Below are 27,412 nucleotides of genomic sequence, written 5' to 3' on the forward strand. Positions count from 1 at the left end.
AAAAAATAAATTTAAACAACAACTTATAGTCGAAAGATATCAAATACCTACAAAAATGCATACATATAATTACCAAAACAATAAATGAAAGTTATATAATATGATATGATATGATATTTCATATATGATATGATATACATATGTATATATATAAAATATATATTATAATAAGTACTACACTCACATTGTCATTATTTAGTTCATAATACAAAAACCCATTATAACGCAAGAGTAATAAATTACACAACTTATAAATCTACGTAAAAAATATTAAGCGATTCTAAAATGGCATTTAAAAGAATGAGTAAAATTAACTTTTAAGGAAAGAGACAATACATAGGCGTAATTTTAACTTGAACAATCAGGAGGGAGACTGTTGGTACTTGGCTTGGGACCACTTGTTTTTATGACGTCTATGCATCAGTCCTCGGAGTTCTGCTACTCACCTTAATATTTGGCTGCTCTTTAAAACTTAGTTCACTCAAAAGAACAACAGCGTAGCTGTATTTAGTACAATTATTTTTTAATCGACAAAAAATGGTAACCAAAGTAAGTACTTCTTAACTATAGTTCAATTATTTAATTCACACAATTTCTTATAAAATAGAATAAAATTAAAAACCCTATTTTTTTGGTTTCCAGGACGATCTAGACAAAGACCAAATTGCTCGTAAGTATTATTTATTCACTATATTTATATATATATATATATATATATACATATACGCATAATACTATATAATAGTATAATATTTATATAGTATAATACTATATACTAGTATATATCTAAAAAAAATTTAATTGAACAGTTTAATAATAGAAATATTTATCTTAGTACTAAAACGAGCTTTCGATGCTTTCGCTCAAGACAAAGGATACATTGAAGCCAACATGGTTGGTACAATACTTCAAATGTTGGGTCACGACGTTTCCGAGGACCGATTGCAAGAAATTATTGCTGAAGTCGATGCAGATGGTAAATTATTAAATTATTATACTTATCTAGCTAATCGAAAAATTAATAAATTAAAGTTTAAACACAAAAAACTAACATTAAAAAATACTTCATAAAAGTTTGTCTGTAAATTATCTGTTATTAGATTTGTTTCTATTAAGTCATTATGATACACACACTTGAGTTTCTATTATGTTCATGACAATTAATTTTGATTTATTACCTAAGATATGACTGGTGATTTCTTTTTTAGTTGATTTTTTAACTTGAAACACTTACCTGTAAATAAAAAAGAAACAAATGTTTTAAATTAATATTTTAATTACAAAAAATGTATGATTGTTGTTGAAAAAATATATAAATCATGTCTCGCCATATTTAGTCCATTATAATGAATTAAAGTCACAATTAAAATTATTGATTTTGTTTGACTTATAAGTAATAGTTATAATAACTTAAAATTGTATACACTTAAAATCAAATAACTCAATCACAAAATAAAATTATTTTTGAGACAATTTTTTTTAAATTCATTCATGAGTTATTATATAACTGTACGATATACCTAGATATGCAAACAAACTTACAAGTCGACCAAACGCTATTTAATGTCAGTTTTTAGTTCTTTACATACGGTTATATTAAATATACTTATAAATTTATCTACATAATTCAATTTGCCAAAATATTACTCGCATGTAAAATACATGTTTAGAATCTAGCATTACAGCTAACATAAACAATATTGGAGGTATGAAACTTAATCAGACACAGAAATATTGATAGACATATGAATTATTTTTGGCTATGTTTCAATAATACCGAGATATTTTTTTTTTTTACATTCCCTTGTCTGATATTAGAGAGTAAAGACTACAAATAGCTACAAATTGACCAAAGTGAATACTAAATAAATATACAAAAAATGAATTATAAATAGATTTAAATCACAAAAATCATTGTTATTAGTATAAATATAATCAATTAATAATTAATAACAAGTATAATAAATGTTTATAATTCTTAAAATAAAATATATGAGAAAATTTACAATTAATATTAAAAAATACAATTAAATAATAAATAAGTATAAAGTATCTATCAAGTAGTATAGATAATATAAGGTAATGTTGGTAACAACTATAGCCTAGTCCATATTTTAAAAAAAGATATGTGATGCATACATGTGTTGTTTCCGTATTATAAGTAACAAAGGTACAAAAAAACCAAATTAATGTTCAGCAAATTTATTTTTGATGTAAATTTTAATATAATAGTAAATTGACACATTATATAGTTTAGAGGTAAACGTATATTTTATATTCATTCACCAGTTTAGATATTTATATATTATATAAATTAATATATATATATATTAATATATATTTATATATATTAATTTTACAGCAACTTAGACAATTTTTAAATTGTAATATTTTACACACTTATTTTGCTTTAAAATTTAAATTTAAAAAAAGTCGAAGTGAGTTTCTGAATAATATTTTTAACTTCAAATTTTGTAATAGCCAATAAGTATTCACTCTAATATTACAAACAACAAAGTAAAATGGATACTTCTGAACCTAAAATGTTCTATGATAATACGGGGATATTATTATTTTTAATTTGTACGGAGACAACAAATGCAAGTGTATCGTCCAATTAGTATAATTGATAGTTATGACTATTGAAAAAGAAAAAATAATTTTTCAAACAAAGTATTTAAAATTTTGAAAATAGGTACCAAAATTAAATGTTCCATATCAAATAAATAAACTTTTATTCAACTCATATTTATATTTACTTTTACATAGTTACAATGTCCATTATGTACACTGTACATAAAATGTATAAGCTATTATTATTTAAGTTTACGGTGACGTAAATATTGTGTTTTATATTGTGTTTAGCTATTTTATTTTATTAGAAATGAAATGTTAAGTTTATTAAAAGACTACAACAGTAATTTTCTTTTTATTGTAACCTACATAATGTAAACCAAAACATAATTGTTTAAAGAAGATTGTTCAAGTATTTTGTTAATTTTTAAAATGCATAAATCTTATGAATTTTGTATATTGCTATACGTAAAATTAAATGTTTTAAGGACAAATTTAGCTCGTATTTAACTAATATTTCTATTTATGCTTACTAATAAACATGTTACACTGAGTGATTCACTAGCCATAGTCAATCTCCTTTTATCCTTTAATAACACATTTATTCAAATTAAGACTTTTAAAACATTTAAGGACACTTAAAGACCATATTTGCATATACTTAATTATCCTGTGACGATACAAACTTTTTTCATTTTTTAATATTAATCGCCTTTTTTTACCTAAATAGTTAATCGAATGATTTTTATAATAATTTTAAATATTAATTTAATTTAAGACAAATCATTTTTGAGCTATTAAATTTTATATAATTTTATATACAATTTAAAATACTAAAATAGATGTTATTTTTAGTGAAGTACATGTTAAACTCAGATAATTTTTCAAAACATTACATTGTTATCCTATTTATACTTAATCTTTATTACCTTGAATTATTATTCTTATTAAATACTTACAATTTAAGAACTTAAAAAACATTAATTCAAATTTCGATTTTTATACATTTTTAATAAAATTATCTTCTAAACAATTTACTACAATAATTCTAATCGTTTCTTTCATAAACAGAATTTGAATAAAGAAATTCAAGTAAAAACTGCTGGAGAGAAGTGATCTTAGTGAATAGTCATGTATATTTTTAACAAAATAATAGTTGTAACTTGTTACCGATGTCATCATTATAGTTTTTTTTAGCTTTAATATTATATTATCTTTAATTGTTTTAAATATCAAATTTAATTTATCATTGATATTATTAAATGTTCAAATACATTTATAATTTGTTATTCACATATTTAATCATTAAAAATCTCTGAAACGTATTTTCAAATATTATTTTGTTTTATGTCATTTAAATTGCTTTCCTGAAATTAATTTAAAATGAATGAAATACATACCTACTCAAATTATAATAAAATATATTATATTATATTAAGAATCAAATAGCTAACTTATTTTAAACTCTAATAATACTCTGTATTGTTTTTTTTAGGATCAGGACAATTAGAATTCGAAGAATTTGTTACACTAGCAGCTGGATTCTTAACTGAAGATGAACCAGAAGACGTGGAGGCTATGCAAGCGGAACTAAAAGAAGCGTTTAGATTATATGATAAAGAAGGTTAATTGCAAAAATTAATATTTTATTATTTAAAGTTACTTTAAAAGTTATATATTACACTAGGAAATGGTTACATTACCACGGATGTTTTAAGAGAAATACTCAAAGAATTAGACGACAAAATAACAAATGAAGATCTAGATATGATGATAGAAGAAATCGATTCAGATGGTTCTGGAACTGTCGACTTTGATGGTTTGTAAAAAAATTATCTTTTTATTAGCTACCTACTAACTAGTTAGAACGTTTAAGAATAACTTTTCTAAATATATATTTATAATAAAAAAATACTGGGAAAGTTGAAATAACTATAATGGATAAAATATTGAATTTTAATTCGATGATAAATTCTTTCATACAAAAAACGATTCTGAGCAGAGACGATGTGTATAAGGAAATCTTATAATTTATTTACATCACTATTAGTAATACCTATTATAAGTTAAGCTGATTTTTTCGAAAAGTACGGTATAATTATTATTTTTTGTATAAATATTAAATTTCATTGAAATTTGATTTTCAAACACTTAAAAATTAATGTAGGTTTTACTTAAACTTTTTGTATTTTTAATTCCTGTAAGAATAACTTATACAAGGAATTTTATACTCAATTTTTAAAAAATTATATACATTTTAAATCTTTCAATTAAACATTGAATGCATTTTTAACAATAAAAGGATTTGAATATTTTAGTTATTTTGAATTTTGACTATTTATTTTCGACAATTTTTGATTGCTGTAAATACAACTAATAAGGTAATCTAGTTTTTAGTTTTCAATATTTTTTACTAAAAATAATTCTGTCAATAATAAATTGAAAAAACTAAAAAAAATGTCAACAACATATGTCAGAAAAAGCTAAAATATTTTTTAAAAACCGTATGATTTTTATAAAATTCTAATACTTAACAATATTTAATGACAATTTCAAGAATCTACGGATATTAATTTTAATTATAACAAAATCGATTTAGTCAAATAACAGTGACGTTTAATATATTCATTTTTTCTTAATTTTTAATTTATTTTCCTGAAATTATTTTGAAAAATACATAGTATTATACCAATTTGATACATTAACTACAAATCACCCTTTATAGGTTAAGATATTAAAGCATTTCAATACTTCAAAATGTGATGACAGATCTCAACTCCAACAAAAAAAAAAAAATTAAAAAAACACATCATTATAAAACCAATACATATTTACTACGCTCAAAATCTAAAAATAAATATATAACCTAAATAAATAATTATTTTAAAAACTTGGCGTAAAAAATAATATAATGTACATAAAAAACATAGCGAACGTAAATAGTAAGTACCTACCTAACATAATATAGTGAATATTGACGGAAAATTAAAAAAATATATTTATTAAATAAACCACTGTACGTTGTATGTTAATTTAATTAATTAATAATGAAACTGAATAAATAGAAATGACATGTTTATATATTATATATTTTATTATTATAAATTTAAATTTTTCTATAATCTACTTGAATACCAGCAAAAATATTTAACACGTACTGAGCTATTTGAATAACCAAAAGAAAAATTGATTAACTGATAATATTTTACGTGACTTGAAAATACAAACAAATACCACCGTTGTATCTACTAGAAAACTTTTGATACACATCATGGTGGCAAAATATAAATAACAGAAATGTAAAAATACGCCTTAAGTCTAATAATTACCAATATCCAAAATTATATTATTTATTATTAAAATATGTTTTTTTTTTTTTTTTTTTAAATAAATTGTACAAATTAAAATAATAATTTTAATAATATGTATATAAACAAAAAAACAAAACCCTTAAAAAAATGTGTAAGTTATAATGTTTATTGAATAAAAATAAAATGTTCTGCATTTCATTACTCTAATATAATTAGTATTAGTTTTATAATATAAAAATAATATCATAACAAATATACAAATTTAATAAATTGAAGTTTTATTTAAAACGTATTATAAATATTTGTTTTTTTTTAATATTTAATTCAAGCCAATAAATTATTATAAAAATTAAAATTATTTGAAGTATAAAATAATAGAAAAATAACAATATAATAAATGAAACAGCATCGATTTTTAAATTTTTATAAATAATATTTTCCACAATATTTTTTCATTATTTTATAATTTTTGTCCCATAAATACTGATATACACTATAATTATAATTTATAACATAAATATAAAAATAAAACAAGAAATCCCTCGAATAACTTTAGGAAAATCGTAAAAGAATGTAATAAATCTATCGAACAAATTCGAAAATATTCTAGCTTTTTTAATGCAAATTCATATTTTTACTCAAGATAAGAGAAGCATTAAAAATATATTGAGTGAAACAACGATATGTTTAACTGGAAAAATGCCAACAATATTTTCTTGGCGTTTAGTTCCATCTCGTCAATAATGTCACAAATAATTGTTTGTTAAAAAAAAATACTTCAAAAATAAATACAAAACCAGGTAAAAAAAATATGTATAGAATACATTAAATAGTAATGATATAATATTTATACATAGATCTTTAAATTATAATGTAAATGTTATTTATAAAATATTTTATTTTTTTATTATTATTATTCTTTTATCAGGACCCCAAAAATACAGCTTGGGTAAAAGTTCTCAATTTAGAACATTGAAAAAAATCTATTATTTAAAGTTTAGATAAACAGATTAATTAAATATAATTTAAATAAAATCAATGAATATCAAAAAAAAAAAAACATAAATTTATTTTATTTTTATCTTACATTGAATTCATTATTTAATTATATCAACAATGTAACATTAAACAAAATATATGTTTTATTTTATTTAATTAACAATATTTTTTAAAAGTGCACTAACTTTTTTTTTCAAAAAAAAAAGTAATTATCATTTTAAATTTAGTCTTATCGCTGCATTACTAAGTATCCATAAATGTCATGAACCTAAGCACACCTTATCTACAACTGAAATAAGATGATTAATACATTTTTATTTTTACCAAAAACTATCGTAGTATATAGCGCTTAATATGTATTATTTATTATAGCTTCTTAATAGATTATCACTATGTTGACTTAAACATCTTAAACTATTTGGCTACGTACAAAATTCTGGCAAACACAAGATACGTTCACTAATTACTGTATTTAATAATTACTGTACTGTATGGAATTTTCAGACAGATAATAGTGTAATACAAGCATAAGCATAATTTTAAATTTTAAAATAGAAACTGAAAAAGCGTTGTGTCTAGACTTAAGACATTATAATTAAAAATTATAATACTTTTATTTTCTTCCATTTATTTATAGGTGTTTAGCCAATACTTTTAAAATCAACTTCAAAATTAAAAATTATTTTTACACATTAATCAAATTTCAAAACGTTAACTTTTTAACATAAAAAATAATAATATAACAATAAATAACATGAAACATTCATCACTGTACAATCACATAAATATTTATAAAACACTGATATTATTAATAGTTACGTTGTCTTTAAATCTGATAACAATTATAATTCAATAAAATCTAAAGCCAACATTAAATGTAAGCCATTATCTATTTTCTAATATGAAACAAAGTAAATAAATTTACGAAATCTCGAAAAAAATTTACTTCATAAATAATTAACTAATACAAGCGATATGTATAACATAATTATTTAAAAAGGAATGAATTATTTATAAATTGTTTTTTTTATCGTGTAATCATAATGACAAAATACAAAAGTAAACAAGTGAACAATATTAAGTTTATTTTATTTTATTTTATTTTTTTATAGAATTCATGGAGGTCATGACTGGCGGCGATGATTGATCAAAGTGAATTATATATATTAATTTTAGATTTATGTACGATTATTCAAAACCCAGTTTTGTTTTGCAACCTATACATCATTAATTTAAATCAAAATTTGAAAGATCTACAAGCTTAATAAACTACTTATTTAACTATATGAATATACAATTTATATAGTGAATGTTTAATTTATTATTGTATGCCTACTTAATAGTTATTTTAAAAGTATAATTTCTTGCTGAATCATTTCATAATAACTAATAATTAACTAATAAATATTAAGTTTAAAAATAAATAAGACTATACCCAAACGATTTAAATAAAATTAATATTACAATACATTATTAAAATCTAAAATGTTTTCTATTCAACAATTTTTTAACATAATTATTCAAACAAAAGATTTTTTATAACAATTTGAAAATGACTTAAATGCATAGTTAACGTTTTTGATTTTCAAAGTTCAAATTTCAAAAATAAAATATTGTTTATTTAAATATATATATTTTTAACACAACTTGATTTAGGCTAACTGTTATATACGTTGTGTTGAACAATAAGTTTAGTTAATAATATTAGATACAATAATGACAAGAAACAATAAGTGAATAGGTCTCTCAAAGGAGGTACTTTATCGTGAAATGGTCAAACATATATTACATTATTATTTACATATTATACTAATTTATATAACATTACACATTTTTATACATGTATAAATATAAATGTTTTATTATTATATATTTAGATAAGCAGAACACCACTATATTTTGAGTTTTATTTTTTGTAGACTTGAATAGTTAGGTACAGATGACAGTTAAGTAATAAGTAGATAAGAGTGAGATAATTTAATATTGAAGCGCTTGTAGTAATGTTAAGCTAATTATGTGACAATATTATTAAATTGGAATAGATGAAATTATTAGCGAAGTATAATGAAGCTTTTAAAATTATGAAAAGGACTTTGAACTAGAATTTCTGAATGAGGCTAATACCGTAGATTTTAGCTAATCCCTAAAACTGGATGCCATATATCCAAATAAATCTTAGCAGTAATTTGTATATTATTAATTTTACAAATATTTTTCTGTTTTTAAGTATGTAAAGCATAGGATGAAAAAGACGTAAATACCTAGGTATCAAATACTGACCATTAATCAATGATTGGTTGTTGAAGGCGTCCCTGTCATAGAGTATTCCACTAAATATGAAATTTGTCTGGTACATTTTTACTCTCAATCTCTATTTAAAAATCACTGAGGTAATCTTTAACATAAAGAGAAACTGGGTTAGGATCTGGGCTAGACTATAATAGCTTTGTCATTAACAATCACTACATAGGTTTGATTCCAGTTCATCAGAAATTAAAAAAAAAAAACAGTGGTGCGGTGTCTGCGCTTTATTACATATCAGGATTTTTTTACTGTAAAACATGAAACATTTTATTGGTATTTGTATTATCATATTTATACAGCGTTAAATGTTATAAGAAATATTTTAACTACATTTAATTTATAAACATTTTGAATATTTTTATTATTTCTTTTTAAGTTAATAAAAAATGCAATTCTAAGTTAAAAATCTTAATAATATAATTTAAAATTTCTCATAAGATGATTTTACAGGAATTTAAGTATAACAATCAAAATACGTAAACATAATTTTTTTTTCAAAGAATTTTAAGTTCAAATTCAAGTACATTACATTGGTAAGTCCTCCAAACATTTTTAGTAATTAATAGTCATATATTGATTTATTTACCTAAAAAGACGAGAACTAATTTCAACTTAAGGGGAAATTCAAAAGGGTGAATTGATAGAAATGTCTTCCCCCGCACCGTTTATCAATAAACGTTGAGCATTTCTTTTACAAAAAATTAGTGTGAAATTAGCTTAAATTTAAAAGCACAAACTCAGAATTGAGTAATACCATTTTTTCAAATGACCATTTCGTCAGTAATAATCATTATAGTCTACTTAACAGTCAAAATTCAAATATCTTTAATTTTTCTTTTGTGGAAAATTAGCGTGTAATTTATTATAGTGTGAATTTGTATAACTTAAGTACCAAACCCAATTATTATCTAAAACTTATATTTAAATAGCAATCTACAGAATATTTAAGTAAAATAACATGCTCCTTATATTTAAATACAGAAAATATAGGTAATTTTAAAAACACACTGTGATGATTATTAACTTCATATTGATGATTTGAAGGTTCGAAGAAAAAAAATGTATAGTAAAATAAAAGCACGAATTCTACAGAAGAAAGTGAGTGTATCGACCTAAATAAATTACCTAAATTTAAGAATAGATTACTTAGTTTTGATTTATAAATATATTTAATTAAAACGAATATTATTAAATATTCCGTTAATATTCAGTTGATATTTAAATGTATATAGTTTATTTATAGCGTTTAGTATTGTAAGTACCAACGTACTACATAGATTAAAATAAATTAAATAATACTATAATACAATATATTATACATATTATGTATAATTCAATGGATACAAATAGTACAATAGCCTATATCTAACCGTCAATAGATTGAAAAGATTTTTACGTGATATTGCCATATTATACAGTTTTGGTATAAATCTACAATTAAACGTCAAAACGATATAGTCAATGATAGTTTTAAAAATAAACACAATACCACTCAATATTTAACTTCATCCACCAGAAAATCAATATTATTTGGTAGATACTAACAAAGTTACACTTCATCTAATTCTCATAATAATAAGTTACAACTTATAAGTTATTATTACTCACTAAAAAAAGGTACCAATAAGATATTTTATAGTTTTGATTGCAATTTGTATTAAGACTTTTTATAACTTATTTTGTATTTAAATTTAAAATAATAATGCTTATTAGGTTTAAAGCTTTACCGATAATATTATAGCGTAATATTCTGCAAAATATCATAATATAGGTACAACATGTGATTATTATTATTATTATTGTTGAATATTTGATTAACTTAACGCCATCTGTCAACCAAAATAAGTACGTAAATACATCCAAGATAATTGTTCTACGATTATACTAAAACATTAACTATTTAATTTAATTTTTAGTATAATATCACTATATTTACATAATAATATAACACAAGGTGGCCAACATGAAACTGTTAGCGGGCCACATAGATAAATACAATGATACCAAGAGATACATATAGATACATTTTAAATTTTTTTTTCATACCGAAAAGAATAAAATTTACAATAATAATAATTAATTTTGATTGTACAAATAAGACGAGAGCTACAAGTTGGCCACTCCCAATATAGCACTACAATATTAACTTATGTAACAAACTAATAAATTACATAATATTCAAAATAATAATATTTTTTTAAATAAAGTGACATGAGTTGTAGTCAAAATTTTAAAAAATAATAATTTTTAGCTAGTTAATAGAATTTTTAATAAATTGTATTAAAATTAAATATAACACTGAGTTAACTCAGTCCAATATTGTGTTTATGCCTATCTACCTATTTCATATACTTTCAAAATTTTAAATATTTTAACACCATACTTATAGATAAAAAAAATAGTTAAGTACTATGTATATAGGTAAATGTACCTAATAATAAGTACAAAAATAAGAATGTTTTAATCGTTCAAATAATCATGATTTAATGGTTTCTTTAAGAAAATAATTATTTTAATCTGTAACACAATATTTCATTTTATACAAACTTGATGACTATAATTTATTGAATACAATTATTTTTATTTATAGCTAAAAAAGCCATAATGATGACTCATTTTAAACTAAAGTAAAGATTGTATATTAAAGGAGTATGAAATTTCAATAATTATTAAAATAGCCTGAACACATTTAATATAAATAATAGATAATAGAAAAAACAGATGATAAAATCTTAATAACTATAGATTTGTTTTATCAAACTATTGTTTATGCATTTAACCAAGTCTAGAAAAATCTTATAAAGTGTAACAAAGTAATATTGACACTGAATCATTGATTATTTTAAGTAAATCATATACATTTTTTTAATAATTTTCTATTTTCTCAGATGCTCTTTGTAAGAATTTTTTTTTTTTTTGTTTATACATAAATAAATAATAAAAATTGTTTTTCCAAAGATCAGCGTAGATTATCATTTAAACCTAATGAATTACACCTATTGACCAATTAATTATATATTCAATTTTAATAGACATATATAGCTAATTAAAATTCAACACAAAATCATAATTTGATTTCATGTATTAATAAAATATCTAAATGTTTAACCTATATATATATATATATATATATATTTATGATTTACCCACAGAGTAAGATGAATTTATTTACCAGATGAACATAAATAGAGATATATATAAAAATTACATCAATGTAACATCTAATAGTAAGTGATAACTAAAAATCGAAAATAATGAAAAAAATATTTATATAGAACAATAAAATAATTTGATAACAAAATAATTATTTTTAATGTTTGTTCTATTAAAAAATGAATCAATAAATAAATATACAAAATAAATAACAATTTAATAGGAAAAAAATAGTTGCATACACAAAGTTTGTTAATTTTAGCAATAAATCAATATGACTCACAGGATAAATCTAAGCAATCAATAGGTAAACATTTAAAAAAAATTTAAATTCTAGATTGAATTGTTAAAATTTAAAAAAAAAACAATTACAAGTATAAAATATCTCTTCTATCAATACATAGAATATATAACACATCAAACTTCTAGATATTTAAAATTAATTTACCTACACAAAAAAATGTTAAATAATTTCACTAAATTCTAAGTATCATTGTAAACATCAATCATATTTGGATGAAAAAATTAAAAACAATTTTAACAATATAGTTACAAGATAAGCCATAAAAAACACTTCTTATACAGTCAAATAAATTACAACTGAAGACTTTTTGAGTGAGAAAAAATACCAAACAGGTGTGTAAAACGATATATATTTTTTGACTAAATAGAGTCAAGACAAAACGAATAATTATCATTAGTACTAAAAAACAATAGAGACTAATTGGCTTACCAGGTGAAGTACGGTGTTCACCACCTCCTTATTCGTGACCTGGCCCACCTCAACAAGTCCAATAAGCACGCCGAACTTTAAATTGTCTGTGGTAGCCATAGCTACAACCTGTTCAGGTCTCTTAATGTCGCTAAATGCGGTTGGATCTATCGGATCTATCGGATCCTCCATCGGTAAAGCAGTCTGTGAGCCTGGTATACACCGACAACCCACCTACCACATTTACAACGGACACTACGCACTAACCGGTAATAATCAATTTCCCGATTCCCGTTGATAAAATCACATAATAGTAATGTAATTTAAAACAATTTCAATTTATGAGTATTACAAATTATAATGTATATTAGAATAATCATAAAACATAATAGGTATATCAATTGAATTTTGTTTACACCGAAGATAAGTAAATTGACAAGTCGGCAGTCGATTGGGCAGCAAATACTTGTGATAAAAACGAAATGGTATGATAACAAATCGACAGTGTTGCCCGGTTGCCAATTCGGTAAAATATGTTACTATTTTAAATATAAAAATTAAAATATACCACAAAAAGGAATGGTTTTATTATATTACCTATATGTTTATTACTGTGTAGCAATTTATAAATACAACAATTAAAATGATGTAACTTTTAGACTAAATATTATTATATATATGAAATATCATAGTAAACTATAGTTAAGGATTTAATTATTATTATTTCTTTATAAGATTAGTGTACAATAATTACAATGTATATATTCTGTTTGTGTTTACTGATTTTAAAAGTCAATGAACAAATGAAATAAAATCAATAAATACTAGATAATACCATCTCAAATGTAGAGTCTCAGTGTGTCGCCATCTATTTAGATTAATGTATAATAATATATAGTGTATAGTGTTGTAGAATAAATGAAGCTGAGATACAACTCTACCTATTATGAATTTAATTTTAATTTAAAAATTAAAAGAATGTTTAAAAATGTTCATCCCCCATCCTTTCGTAAACATTTTAAATTCCTACCTTATTAAATTATTTAAAATAATATTTGAAATCTATACTAATAATGCAGAATTAGAAAAATTAGATGACAGAAACAAATATACATGAGAGAGTGGACAAACCTTTTAATAATACCGTTGAAATATATCTATAATATATTTTTAATTATTTTTATTATTTGTAATTATTAATTATATTTTATTTGTTAAAACCAATTTCTTTTTAGTTTTCTAACGAAATTTCCTTGAATATATTTTAATGATTAGAGAGGACTTTAAGAGATATGAAGATTTTTGTGATCAGTAAATTTGTTATAAAATCTATTATAATATAAGTGGACTATATTTTTTAATTTGTAGATATGCGCAGTCCATTGTATACATTTAAGTTAGAGACCGTGAGCATCAAGCAATTTGTCGTAAAATAATCAGCTGATATGTTATCAGTGGACAATTAATATTGAATGGTTTTTCTAGGCCCCAAATTTGAATGTCATATTACCAATAACGGAACTACGAAAGCTATATTTAAGCTATAATAACTTTAAACATGAACGATTTGATTTTAAGACTAATTTTTAACTTAAAAATTAATCAGAGAAGGTAAATGCGTTAGTTACATTATTTTCTTTTATTTATAACTTTCCACATAGGTGCACATAGGGGGGTGCTTGGGGGTGCTTAGCACCCCCAGTTTCCTGTAAAATTTATTTCAGTATTTTATCAATCATTTGAAAATTATTGTGATTCATTGGGTTGGAATTTTTTTTCCATTACAAATATACAGTATGTAGCTTATGAATTCACGATTAATAATGTATTAATTGTATTGTATGAATGCACGTTCCACTGTTCCAGTTTTCGTCTAAACGTTGAACATTAACAGCAATCATACAATAAAAATTTGCATTATCTAACAGAAAATTAAATCTTGTTTAAAATTAATTAGAGATTAGATATTATTATTATTATTATATATAATATAAATACATTTTAATATTAATTATAATAATAAAAAATTATTAAAATGCAGTTTATTATGGTATTAGGGGGGTGTGGGGGGCAAAGCCCCCCACGGATCTGTTTACTGTAAATTATTCCAACACCCCCTAAATTCACACCCAATGTGCGCCTATGACTTTCCATCAAAGTCTTCTGTTAAAATTTCTGTCAATATTCAAAATTAATTTATTAAGTTCGATTTTGGCAAGAGGTTATTATTTAAAATTATTGAGAGACATTCTTTTCAATTTAAAGTGAATTTTATTTAAGTTGATTTGACTTTAACTTCAAATAATTTAATTTTCCATTTCTTAGTCGTAAGTATCTTTATATGTTTTTATATCAACATTTTAATACTTAGATAAATTTCCCCATATATGTCTGAATACATTTATTAAATAATATTTTATTATTCATCATTTATCAATATGCATAGCTCAATACTAACTAGTTAAAAAATTTAAGTTAAATTAGAAAGTTATTTTTAAATTAACTTTATAACTTAAATAATTGATATTAAATCATAATAACTTTATAACTTAACAATTTAAATGCAATACATAAAATAATTTAATTTAATGCATTAAAAACAAAAAGATAACTGTTAACTAGTTATTTAAAAAGACTTTTTTTTTATTATAAAAATCTCAATGTTCATTAAAATGTAAAACTACTGAGTGGATAATAATAAGTAATTATTATTTAGTATTTTTTTTAATGATAGATTGTTATATTTCTCATATTGTTATTTCCTGACAAACTATTATATTTCTTGTTATGCACACTTTAAATCACGACTATATAATATCATATAATAGTCTATATATACATATAGTTAGAACCTAATACTTAATTTAATGAAATACTTTACATTTGAACAAACAAGTTTATATTTTTTTTTTTTTTTAAGTACCTACACCCAAGTTTTAATTTATACTTTAACATAGGTAAGTTATTATTTTTACCGACTAACAACTAAGTCAGAAATTTTAAAATTTCAGTAATTAACTTATACTATATATATTAGAAAACTAAACTCAATATACGCTGCTTTGGAGAAATTCGGTAATTTTTTTATTTTTTTGGTGTAAGTAGTATGAACACTATAAAGAAAGTATATAGGTAATAATAAACAGTGTTTTTTTTTTCAACCGTCTATTTTTGGGTAAACGAACTACACGTACCAACACATAAAAACAAAGAATATACTGTATTATAATAATCACAATGCTCTGAAAATGTATTGGTCGTTTTTAAATAATACAATTTGCGTCCACCGCCACCACAAAATATTGACTGTTTATATTTTTATGCAAAATTTTAGTAACCAACTCTTTTCTTGACAAAACGATTTTATATTTTCTTCAGCATAAAACAGGTCTATATTTATAAACAAATGTTATAATTATAAAATTGCAGATTTTCGAACATCGCATCGATTTAAGCTGTCATATAGTGTCATTGATCATTGATTATTAAAATAATAAATAAATAACATAATGTACCTACCTACACGCCTGCACATAGTACTTTTCAACACGTTTCGTAGGATTATAATATATTATCTCCGGTTTCTGGAGTCTTCGGTAAATATATAATAATAATATATTATAATGTACAACATACGTCAGGCAACGATACGATAAAATCGCTAATATCATATAGGTATAGATACACATGGGATTTCTTCGCATGACTTATGTAAATAACACACAACTAAACGTACACACATATGCACTCGGAAAATGTACTGTAAAATCGAGTTCAGTGAAATCATATAAATGTGCACGTGGAGACGATATTATAAATTACCTATTAGGCATTATATTTTCTTTACCTGCGCTCATGGGAACTGTCGATTGCCTCCATATGACAAAATAATATTAGTAAACGTGGAGTATAATATTAATTAATTTAATGTACGCACCATAATTAATCTTATCCACGCATTCGTTTTAATCTTATCAATTTTAAAATTTGTATTTAGGTAAAATAACAATGAAATATCGTATACATTTTGTGATATAAAAGATGTATACGTAATACCTACGTATATTAATATAGATAAATACATAAGAACAGGAAAAATTAATTAAATTACGGCAAGAATATATTAGATATTCAAATTAACAAAAAAGACTAATTTTATCAAAAAGTTGATATTTTTTTGAAATGTTTTACATAATTTAAAATCATAACAAAACATTTTTTAACCTAACTTTTTATTTTTACTAGTTAGTATCGTAAACATTTTATTTTTAAGCTTACCTTCTTTTATGAAAGCAGACATTTTTAATTCAAAAAATTGAATAGATTCATCAAACGTAATTTATACTGAAACTAAAAACTCTAAAAAATGTTTTAATACAATTTTTTTGGTGCAAACATACTTATTAAGTTCAAATTTAGACGAAATTAGATATTTAAATGAATAAAAGTGAATTTTAGTTACTTATTTTGTGATAATTCAAAAAGATTATTTGTGAGGGACTTAAACTTTTTCGTACTTTTATTGTCATGTTTTGTACATAATATAATAACATTTACAAAACATTTAGATACATTTTATGTTATTGTCTTTTTATATAACGAACCTATCCTGCAGTAAGTCGGTATCAACTTAAAAGTTTATATAAATTAATATGATATTTAAATATTATCAATTTAATAAATAAAACATTTTTGGCTAAAATTAACTCAACTTACCGTATTATTAATAGATACGGTAATACCTAGTAAGATAAGTTACTATAATAACAATAAGTATAAATATATCGTTAAATATAAATACTTAATAATATAATAGTCTGACAGAGATTTATCTATTTTCCCCTTTTTGAAATTCTCAAAAATATATTCTAATTATTAATTAAGAATGTGTAATTAAATGCGTGTTTTATTATATGCGTTTATAGCTTCAAACAATAAAATTTTAAATATATATGTATATTTCCTGTATCATTAAATACTTTTCAAGAAATCAGTGTTTACTTAAAAAAAAAATCAAGTTGTACAAAGGTACAACTATAAATTATTGAATAATGTTAACCGCGCAGATATTTCTAATGGAACATATTAATGTATATGTATATATCTGTGTGTGTGTGTGACATAATATCATATAGATAATATCTTGTGTAGATGATTTATATGATATTTATACATAAATTTACATGTTTATTTTATATATATTTATATATATATATACACATATTTATTTACATAGTTTAGTCATTACTCATTACTCATCGATTTACGTAATATTAATACATTCTCGAATACTAGTTTTAAATGTAGTAATTTTTTCCATAATCTTTACAAATTGAAGGTATTTATTTACATGATATTTATCATACGCAATATACAAAATTATTCGGGAAATAAATATTATTATATATTTTCAATCTTTACGTTTACTGTTATTACTAATTACGTACTTATGGCACTACAAAGCTTAGGTTAAAAAAAAAAATAGAAAGGGAACTCTGATGACATTAATCGACAATATATTAAAACAATTGTATTCTAATTAGAACATAAATATGGATCGTTTACTGATTTATAGGTAACTTTATGGCCTACACGTGCGTATAATAAGTAATTATGTGTAAAATTATTTTTAGGAAAACTAAAAGGTACTATTGCTAAGCAATCAGACAATTTACCAATACAATAAATAATAATGAAGATGGATAGCACTCTTAATCGATCATTATTATACTAAATAATATGCACGCTACACCGTCAAGATACGTGAAACTTATAAAGTTGTAATACCACTTTAATAAAAGCTTAATTTATGGCTTTACCTATAGACAGTTCCCGCCTATTATTATATAAGGTCTATAAAGCAAGGATCACCAATTAATGTTTTTTGAGGGTCACTATGAATTTAAGAAGTTTTTGAGAATATAAAAATTTAATGCATTTGTTTATCTTAAAAAAAAAAATTAAAAATTAAAAAATTAAATTAAAACTTTTAAAAACCTCGTTTATTTTAATATCAACAATAATAATTTAAAAAAATAATTTTTTGTCCCTTGAGGTTTGTACATTGTATAGTACACACTAATATACTACTGTGTTTAATAATTATATTTTATTATGAAACATACAATAATTAAATTATATCATTAACTTTGGCGTCAATGTTTGGTGATTATGGCGCATGGATAATGAAAAGTTATTTTCATTAACGCAACATGCAAGACTTGATTAAGAAGATGATATATTTATTGTTTAGGTATTATTAAATATTTAAAATATTATTAAAATATTAAACCTTTAAATGATATGTATACATATATGCAGTAAGGCCCTTGCTTTCTCGAATGTGCTTATTATGCACTGTTAAGGAATCACTGCTCTGTATTATTATGAAAAGTAATATTTTTATAAGTGAGTGGGTAGATGTATTAATTCAAAATAAAATTTTCATAGGTGTTTTAAAATAAATCGGTGTCTCTGGTAAAAGTGATGTAATAATTTTATTACTCTACTCTATTCAAAGCAAAATTAACTCTATATGATTATGTTTTCTATACTGCAAGAGCTGTTTTATAAAATTACAATAAATTACCTGTAATGTTTAAATAAGCTTTCAAAATAGTATATACTTAAATTGTTTAAGTACCTACCTACCTTTTTTATTGAAAATTATTATTTTTTATTGATTTTTTTTTTTTTTTTTTTGTTATTAACCAGACGCTAACTTAGACAAGGACTTTTTACTACCAAGCTTTTCCGTCTACCTTTATCTATAACGTAGGCTATTTCAATACCCGATGAAGGGCACTGACCGAAAGGGTTACCACTTTTCCTATACTATACTATTTTGAGATTCAATATCACTTATTCGTATATTAAAATATGAGTACTATTATATTTGAATTATTATATTTTTTTTACAAAACATTTTAATGAACAAAGAGGTAACTATAGTATATCTTAAACAAAAATGTCTCGATATTTTTTAGTGAGGTTAATAGGTAATGACTAACGGCTAATAAAATAGTTTCAATTAGCCACGAAAATTTACCCAATATAGAAAATATATGAATCACTAGCTTGGATACTAAAAAAAATTGTATAACGATTTATCATTTATCATGTATTATTACATAGTTGGCATTTATAAATACATCCAAATGGCAAATATGTATAAAAACTTAACAATTTTTTCTAAAATTTCAGGTATCAAGTAATAACTCAAAACTAGATTTCTATTTTTTTTATATATCATATGTGCTTGTACAAAATAATAACCTTGAAAGATTAAGTTGTGTACAAGAAATTTACGAAAGTATTGTAGGTAAATAACTTGTTTAAGTTTACACGCATTCATAGTTTTATGGTCGTTTTATCAATATCAGATGTATTGAATATGGATATCCCTATATTATTTATTTATATCAATAGGTCATATTGGAAAGGTAGACACTACTAGTGAATCCATTACGACACGTGACAGGTCAATCATTACGGTCCATTATTTTAGCACGATAAGCTTATATTATATTATTTAACGAGCCCATAATTAAGAAATGTTTCATATTTTTAAAGACTCAATCACCCCACCCTCTTTTTACACAGTCATTATATATATATATATATAATGTACAATAATAAAAAAATATATAAGATTACATCAATATAAAAAGCGTAATATTCATTATTTTTTTTACCAATTATTAGTTCAAAGATGCATAATATTAATATAATTAATACATTCAATTATCTATTTCTGCATTACGTGATGAATTACTAAGCCGATGTGATGTTTAGCTGATACATTGTTGTTCTATCATAATCATACATATAATATATCATGTTCATATGTTACCTACTATATAATCATATCAAATCTTGATAGTAAATAAATAAGAAAGAAGATGAGAACTGAGTATTTTGTACTACCACAAAAGTTATTAAGTGGTGAGACTACCTACTTATGTAATTTCATTTATATTTTAATGGAATAAGTAACGAATATAAGGTCAGCACCAAACTGTATACAGTTTATACACTAAGGTGAAATGGGGTAATCATCATGTGATACTTTTATTAAATAATGTATACATATTCGCATACGGCCATCACGCAACATAGACGGGCCATTCATTCAACAACAACGCTATTTTATTTGCTGTCTATGAAACATTTACTCACAACTCATAAGTAAATTCAGATTTTATTGATGTTTCATTTTTTTCTACAGTACGATAAATAAAATTTTTATAGTCAAATTATACTATTATGTGTATGTACTCATCCTATTTAATTTTATATTTCAATTTTTAAATAAACAAAATATTTTACTTGCCTAATTTTCTAATTATATAAAAATGCAATAATAACTTAATGATCTAAACATGAACAGATAATCGGTGGTTATATCATAAAGCCATTATTATGATGATAATTATTCATAGCATTTGACAATTAACTGCATACTAGTCTCAAAAATAACTACGGAAAAAAGAAAGGTATTGTGAATTCTTGTACGTTATATCCAAGATATGACTCGGGTTTTTGCGATATATCCGATAACCTAATCGATATTATCTATTTATTCTGTGAACCTATTCACACTGATTACAACGACGTATTTACAATAAGATGTTATTAACTTAAAAACTAATACTAAGAATATTAAAAAAGTAGGCAAGTAGTTATCACTCTACTGTACATTAGATATCAAATGGATTACTATTATGAGTGTGTTAAAGTTGAAATGAATTATATATTATCATATAAAAAATAACGATTTTAAGCATAAATGGTCTGTCAGCCTGTATCACTAAGTATATTTCATGATATGTTTTTTAATACAGCTATTGAAGTAATTTATTTCACTATATATATATTTAGCATTTAATTATCATAATAATATATATATATTTCAAATAAGATTCTGAACAAAGCAATTTTGTTAAAAATTTGATTTGCGTAAAAATTGCAGTTTCTCCATAATTATATTTTTGTTTTACTCGATTATAAAACCCCGACAATAAACATACATCGTTGTTAAATCAATGTATTCATCACTCTGCTCATAGTCTAAAATGATGGCCAACTTTCTATTAGTATATCAATATTTTTATTACGTTTATATTATAGTATACTATGATTTAATTTCAATTAAAACATTATTATAATATCACGTTTGAATTACTATTAGAGTCGACTATGGCAGTCTGACTATACCAATTATATGATATTATACTGTATACCAGGGGTCGGCAACCTGCGGCCCGCAAAGCAATTCTTAATGGCCCGCACAAAGGTGGTTAATTTTTGTGTTTTACTTTTGTTTAATAACATTTTCATATAATTTTCAATATTATATAATTCTTTTTCCTTTATAAATAAAATCTTATCTAACCGTTTCATAATAGCAATACAATTATAAGTATTATATCATAATATGTAATTTTTTTTTTTTTTAATGTGGCCCTTGATGAACAATTGAAAAAAAAAATGGCCCGTGTGGTTAAAAAGGTTGCCGACCCCTGGTTTATCTAATAAAATATTATTTAAAAATGCCATTATTATCTATATAATCAAATTGTACAATATTATACATAATAATGTATAGTTATTTATACTAATATCTAGAAATGAATTGTTCATAGCATTTATTGCAAAAGAATTGTTTATCTACTCGTACATGAAACAATCTTACTTTTTGTAAATTTTAATAAGATAATATATTATTATTTTTTTAGAAATTGAAACGCATAAATAAATCTAATGTAAATAATTAAATGTAAGCTAATACTTTTGTAGTGTTGATGTTTAAAAAAAAAAAAAATAAATAAATAAATAGTGTTTGAATTTATATAAATTAATTAAAAATGTTACCATATGGTATGTTACATATCTACTGAATTTATTCTATAATCTATAGAATATTAGGAAATTGAATCGATAAAGATAAAATAATACCGTCACTTTTAATAAAATTACGTTGTTATCGAGGATAAATCTTTAAAAGATGAGAAAAAAAAGAATGTATTTTTAAATTGTCATCATGTATAAAACTATATGTCATAGTTACAGAAAGTCAAGGCAAGTAAACAAAACACGTAGTATAAACAGAATAATGGGTATTAAATGTTAGTGATTGTTAGGGACTAATATAAAGAATGAAGATTTGATTGGATGAGAGATATCAATACGCTAAAAGAAAGCTTCAGATTTGTGTTTACACGATTTATTTGAACTTCTGAGATTAATAAAGTTAATTAAATGAAACTAAGATTATTAGAACCATGTATTATTTACGTGTATAAACATTTTATTTTTTTTTAATTCTTACTTTTTATTTATTTCTGTAATAAATAGAGAAGAATCTTTATAGAATTATAGTAGTTAGTACATTATTAATCATAACCTATAGGAAGATAGTGAAATTATTTATTCAATAATGGGCTAATGTTATTTTGAAGTTTCAAATTTCTTATTTATAGTTATTACCTATTCTTAATGTTCCATTTATTTTAGAACTAAAACAATTTTTAAAAATTATTTAATAATTAATTAGTATTTTTTATTCGAGTTTTACGCTTTTGTTTGTTGGTTTTGTTAAAAACTAATTTATAAATTAAGAGCATTATTATTTATATTTTAGAAAGTAGAGCTGATATATTTTAAAAGTCGCATGAAGCTGGGTCTAATAATATGGATTTATAATTATTGCTATTTATTATTTTTAATATACAAATATAAATAATATTTGTATAGGCACGATAAAATTATTAATTTTATTATATTTGTTGTTTCTAAATTTATTTTATATAATTGTAACCGTAATTTCTAAAAGCTGATTTTGTAATAAAAGTTTAATTTTTATATATTTATTCTCCTTTTAATATTAAAATAAAAAAATTATTAGTTTGTATTGTATTTTTATATTTTTTATTTGATTTATAGCCTTTTAGATTGAAAATAATTTTAAGAAAATTAGTTTTATTTTCAAATATTTTTCTCCTATATCTTGAACACAAATATTTTTATTTATTGTTTTATTCTTAATATATTAAAATATATTTTATATTTAAAAACATTATTAAAATTTATTATATCGTTGGATACTAAAAATTTTTTACTAAATGGAATGCATTGATGATTGATTGAGGTACATCGTATAATAAATCTGAAATTCTAAACATATTGAAATAAAAATATATCATAAAAACGTGATTTAAAATTTTTCTTTTTAGTAAAAACGACTCGTTATACTTTTTATATTTAGAATATAAAATAGCGGAGTGTAAATTGTAATTTGATGCAATAAAATATTATTTTTTTTTTATTTTTTTTTTTATAAATGGCGTTTATTGGAAATTTACAATCTGTACATTACATTACATGTACATTACTGGATTTTAACAATGTATCACGTTCTTCGATAATTTCATTTAAATTCTTTTATTTACATGAATTGTTAAATAAAGTATATAATATATTTATATAATTTTAACTAAGTGATTTACAAAAAGATATTTTTATTAATGTTAAAACGATAAAAAATAATTAAAAATATTTAAATCAGAATAACTCAACAATATTTGTCTTGAGAAAATAATTTTTGCTGAAGAGAAAAATATATATAATAAATAATAATTTTGATCATGTACTTAACTAAAAATAGTTTGGTTAAAATGTTAAAAAAAATAACATATTATGGTGGTACAATAATTGTACTTATACCTCTATAGTCTTTACATCAATCATCTATCTTTATATGTATAATTCTTTTGTGTGTCTAACTTCCGAAGGACTTAGCCGTTTTCAATAAAAGTTTTATCAATATATTCTCTGAGACTCGGAGGGTCTCTGTTATATATAACATTGAGTGGATCATTGTTATGGGTGTGTTAAATTTGAATTCATTGATATATTAGTGTATACAACAAACGATTCTAGATGAAAACAATTCGCCAGTCTATATCACTAAGTATATTTTATAAAATAGCTATACTTTAATATACTTTCGATATAGTTATTAAAGTTATTTACTTAAATTTTAGTATTACGATAGGTTGATATTAATTTTTTTCAAAAATATTGCAGAAATATATTGTTAGTATTTAATTGTTATAATAATAAATATTTATATCAAATTAGATTCTGAGCAGAGTGATGATGATAATTTTACAAAAATGAGTGTTTATTTTTTGTGACTGTTAACTCTTTTTGGGTCAAAAAAAAAAAAAAAAAAAAAATAAAACAATTCAGGATCATTGTTATTATTTAAAACTTATTCAACCTTTAGGTTAATTCTACCGTGAGTATATCATATTATGTATGCTTAGGTATAAAATAATTTACAACGTACGTGCAGTTTGTTAATAATTATCCACTAGTGTGAATAACATAGTATATAATATGAATACATTGTATACAGCAGGGGTCGGCAACCTTTTTAACCACACGGGCCATTTTTTTTTCAATTGTTCATCAAGGGCCACATTAAAAAAAAAAAAATTACATATTATGATATAATACTTATAATTGTATTGCTATTATGAAACGGTTAGATAAGATTTTATTTATAAAGGAAAAAGAATTATATAATATTGAAAATTATATGAAAATGTTATTAAACAAAAGTAAAACACAAAAATTAACCACCTTTGTGCGGGCCATTAAGAATTGCTTTGCGGGCCGCAGGTTGCCGACCCCTGAGATAAACCGATATGTTAACGGATAAATTAGAGTGTTTCACTATTATCACTCATTTCAGTCTGTACTGCATATAATATATACATGTATAATTTATGAATATGTATATTAATACGTATAATCATAGATTAGAGCTGCTTTGATTTTGAATAAATTTCCAAGATATATATTAGAAAATTATAATATAATATTTATTTATAAACATACACATAGTCATTACACCAAGTCGATTTGCTTAATTTTTGTATCATAAAGTTTTATCAATGTTTTTTGATGACCGACTTATAAAAATTGTACTGTTTGAAAAATTTTTCACGCATTTCGTTCTGGCGTTGCCACCATCATTGGATCTATTTTCCCGGGATGTACATAATGTTAATAATTTATGTTTATTTATTTTTTAATATTTATATAATTGCAATTACGCGGCGTTTTAGATAGGCTATTTAGCTACATAACTGTCGTTAGTCAATTTTTTCAGTATTTTGAAGAATGAGGTCAGAGAAGAATATTCTGTCCAGCGAAAGAAACTCCACTAGAAAATCTATTCGTATCCCCACGCAACACTCTACTATAATAGAACCAATCTCAATGACAAAACTTCGCGTGGGAATACTACAGTTTAAAACTTTATTAATTCAAAAACTGAATAAAAACATGCAAGATGCTCGTATGATATTCAATAATATGCAGAGTAATAATTTTGACATACGCTTGGAATATATATTAGATAGATATAATATATATTAAATAGAGGTGATTTTGAATACCAATAATTGGATCTAGTCTGTACTTCAAATGAGCCAAATTTAAAAAATTACAATACTTGTTTTTGTAATCGGAAAAAACAAACAAAAAATTAAAGAAAAACGGGAATTTTCAGACAAATCCAATTTTTGACAAGATCGATTTTATTTTTTCGATGTTACTCAAAAAAGGAATAACCATAAATACTTGAAATTTTTAACAAATTTTTATGTTATATTTTATATTAAAATGCAATTTTTAAAAAATATTTCAACGTTTTTTAAGTTATTTATAGGTATAAAAAAATGTTCTTGTCCTCGTGAGTTTTTAATTTCTCAATTAAGAAATTTTGAAAAATCTATAGTCACAATATTTTTATAAGCGTTTAAAGTTGAAACTTTGATAGTATTCATAAAAATCTCAAAAATGAGTGCATTATTTTGTAGTTAAAAATACATGAAAAATGTTATTTTTATACCTAAGTTTTAAAAATTGTATACAACATTTTTATAATTTTTCGACTTAAATGTAAAAAAATTCTACCGAGAAGACAATTAATTTTTAATGAGTATTTCTAGTTCAAATGTTAACGACATTTGATATTTACTCATAAAATAATTATTTTTCCTCAAACAATTTTTAATATTTTACTGTTTTTCAAGAAAAAAAAAACAAGAGATACTTATAATTTTTACTAAATGTTTACATTAAAATTTTCAACAAATTTTTTAAAAATTTTCAACTCTTTCTAAGTTGTTTAAAAGGACAAAAAATTTTCAATTTTTGTTTTTTTTTTTTTTAATATAAATGTCAATAGAAAATTATCCATTGGGTTGAAATTCATAAAAATTTAATAGTCCACAAAAGTTTTTTATATCTGTATAAAATATTAAAAATACATTAGCAGAATTTT

At 22.6% G+C, this 27,412-nt stretch overlaps 2 protein-coding genes across 3 annotated transcripts in view; one reads left to right on the forward strand and one right to left on the reverse strand.

Annotated features, from left to right (window-relative positions):
• Window positions 1-13,426, reverse strand: part of LOC112601904 (neurobeachin) — a 221,876-nt gene extending 208,450 nt beyond the window's left edge. For both annotated transcript variants that reach the window (XM_025349776.1, XM_025349775.1), the window contains exon 1: window positions 13,075-13,426. In XM_025349776.1, coding sequence (XP_025205561.1) covers window positions 13,075-13,245 — 171 coding nt within the window. In that variant the 5' untranslated portion in view covers window positions 13,246-13,426. The remainder of the gene's footprint in view (window positions 1-13,074) is intronic.
• Window positions 388-8,201, forward strand: LOC112601907 (troponin C-like). The gene is made up of 6 exons (XM_025349780.1): window positions 388-549; window positions 643-670; window positions 836-976; window positions 4,070-4,198; window positions 4,262-4,393; window positions 7,997-8,201. Exons 1-6 carry the CDS (start codon window positions 538-540, stop codon window positions 8,029-8,031), a joined length of 477 nt encoding a protein of 158 aa, XP_025205565.1. The 5' UTR covers window positions 388-537; the 3' UTR covers window positions 8,032-8,201.
• Window positions 13,427-27,412: the final 13,986 nt, after the last annotated feature.

Source organism: Melanaphis sacchari, unplaced genomic scaffold (assembly GCF_002803265.2).
Source record: "Melanaphis sacchari strain LSU unplaced genomic scaffold, SCAv2.0 Contig7_pilon_pilon, whole genome shotgun sequence".
Lineage (NCBI taxonomy): Eukaryota > Metazoa > Arthropoda > Insecta > Hemiptera > Aphididae > Melanaphis > Melanaphis sacchari.

Coding starts and splice junctions, on each gene's coding strand:
- LOC112601907 (XM_025349780.1), top strand. Junction 4,199..4,261: donor TAGATTATATGATAAAGAAG/GTTAATTGCAAA, acceptor ATATTACACTAG/GAAATGGTTACATTACCACG. Junction 4,394..7,996: donor TGGAACTGTCGACTTTGATG/GTTTGTAAAAAA, acceptor ATTTTTTTATAG/AATTCATGGAGGTCATGACT.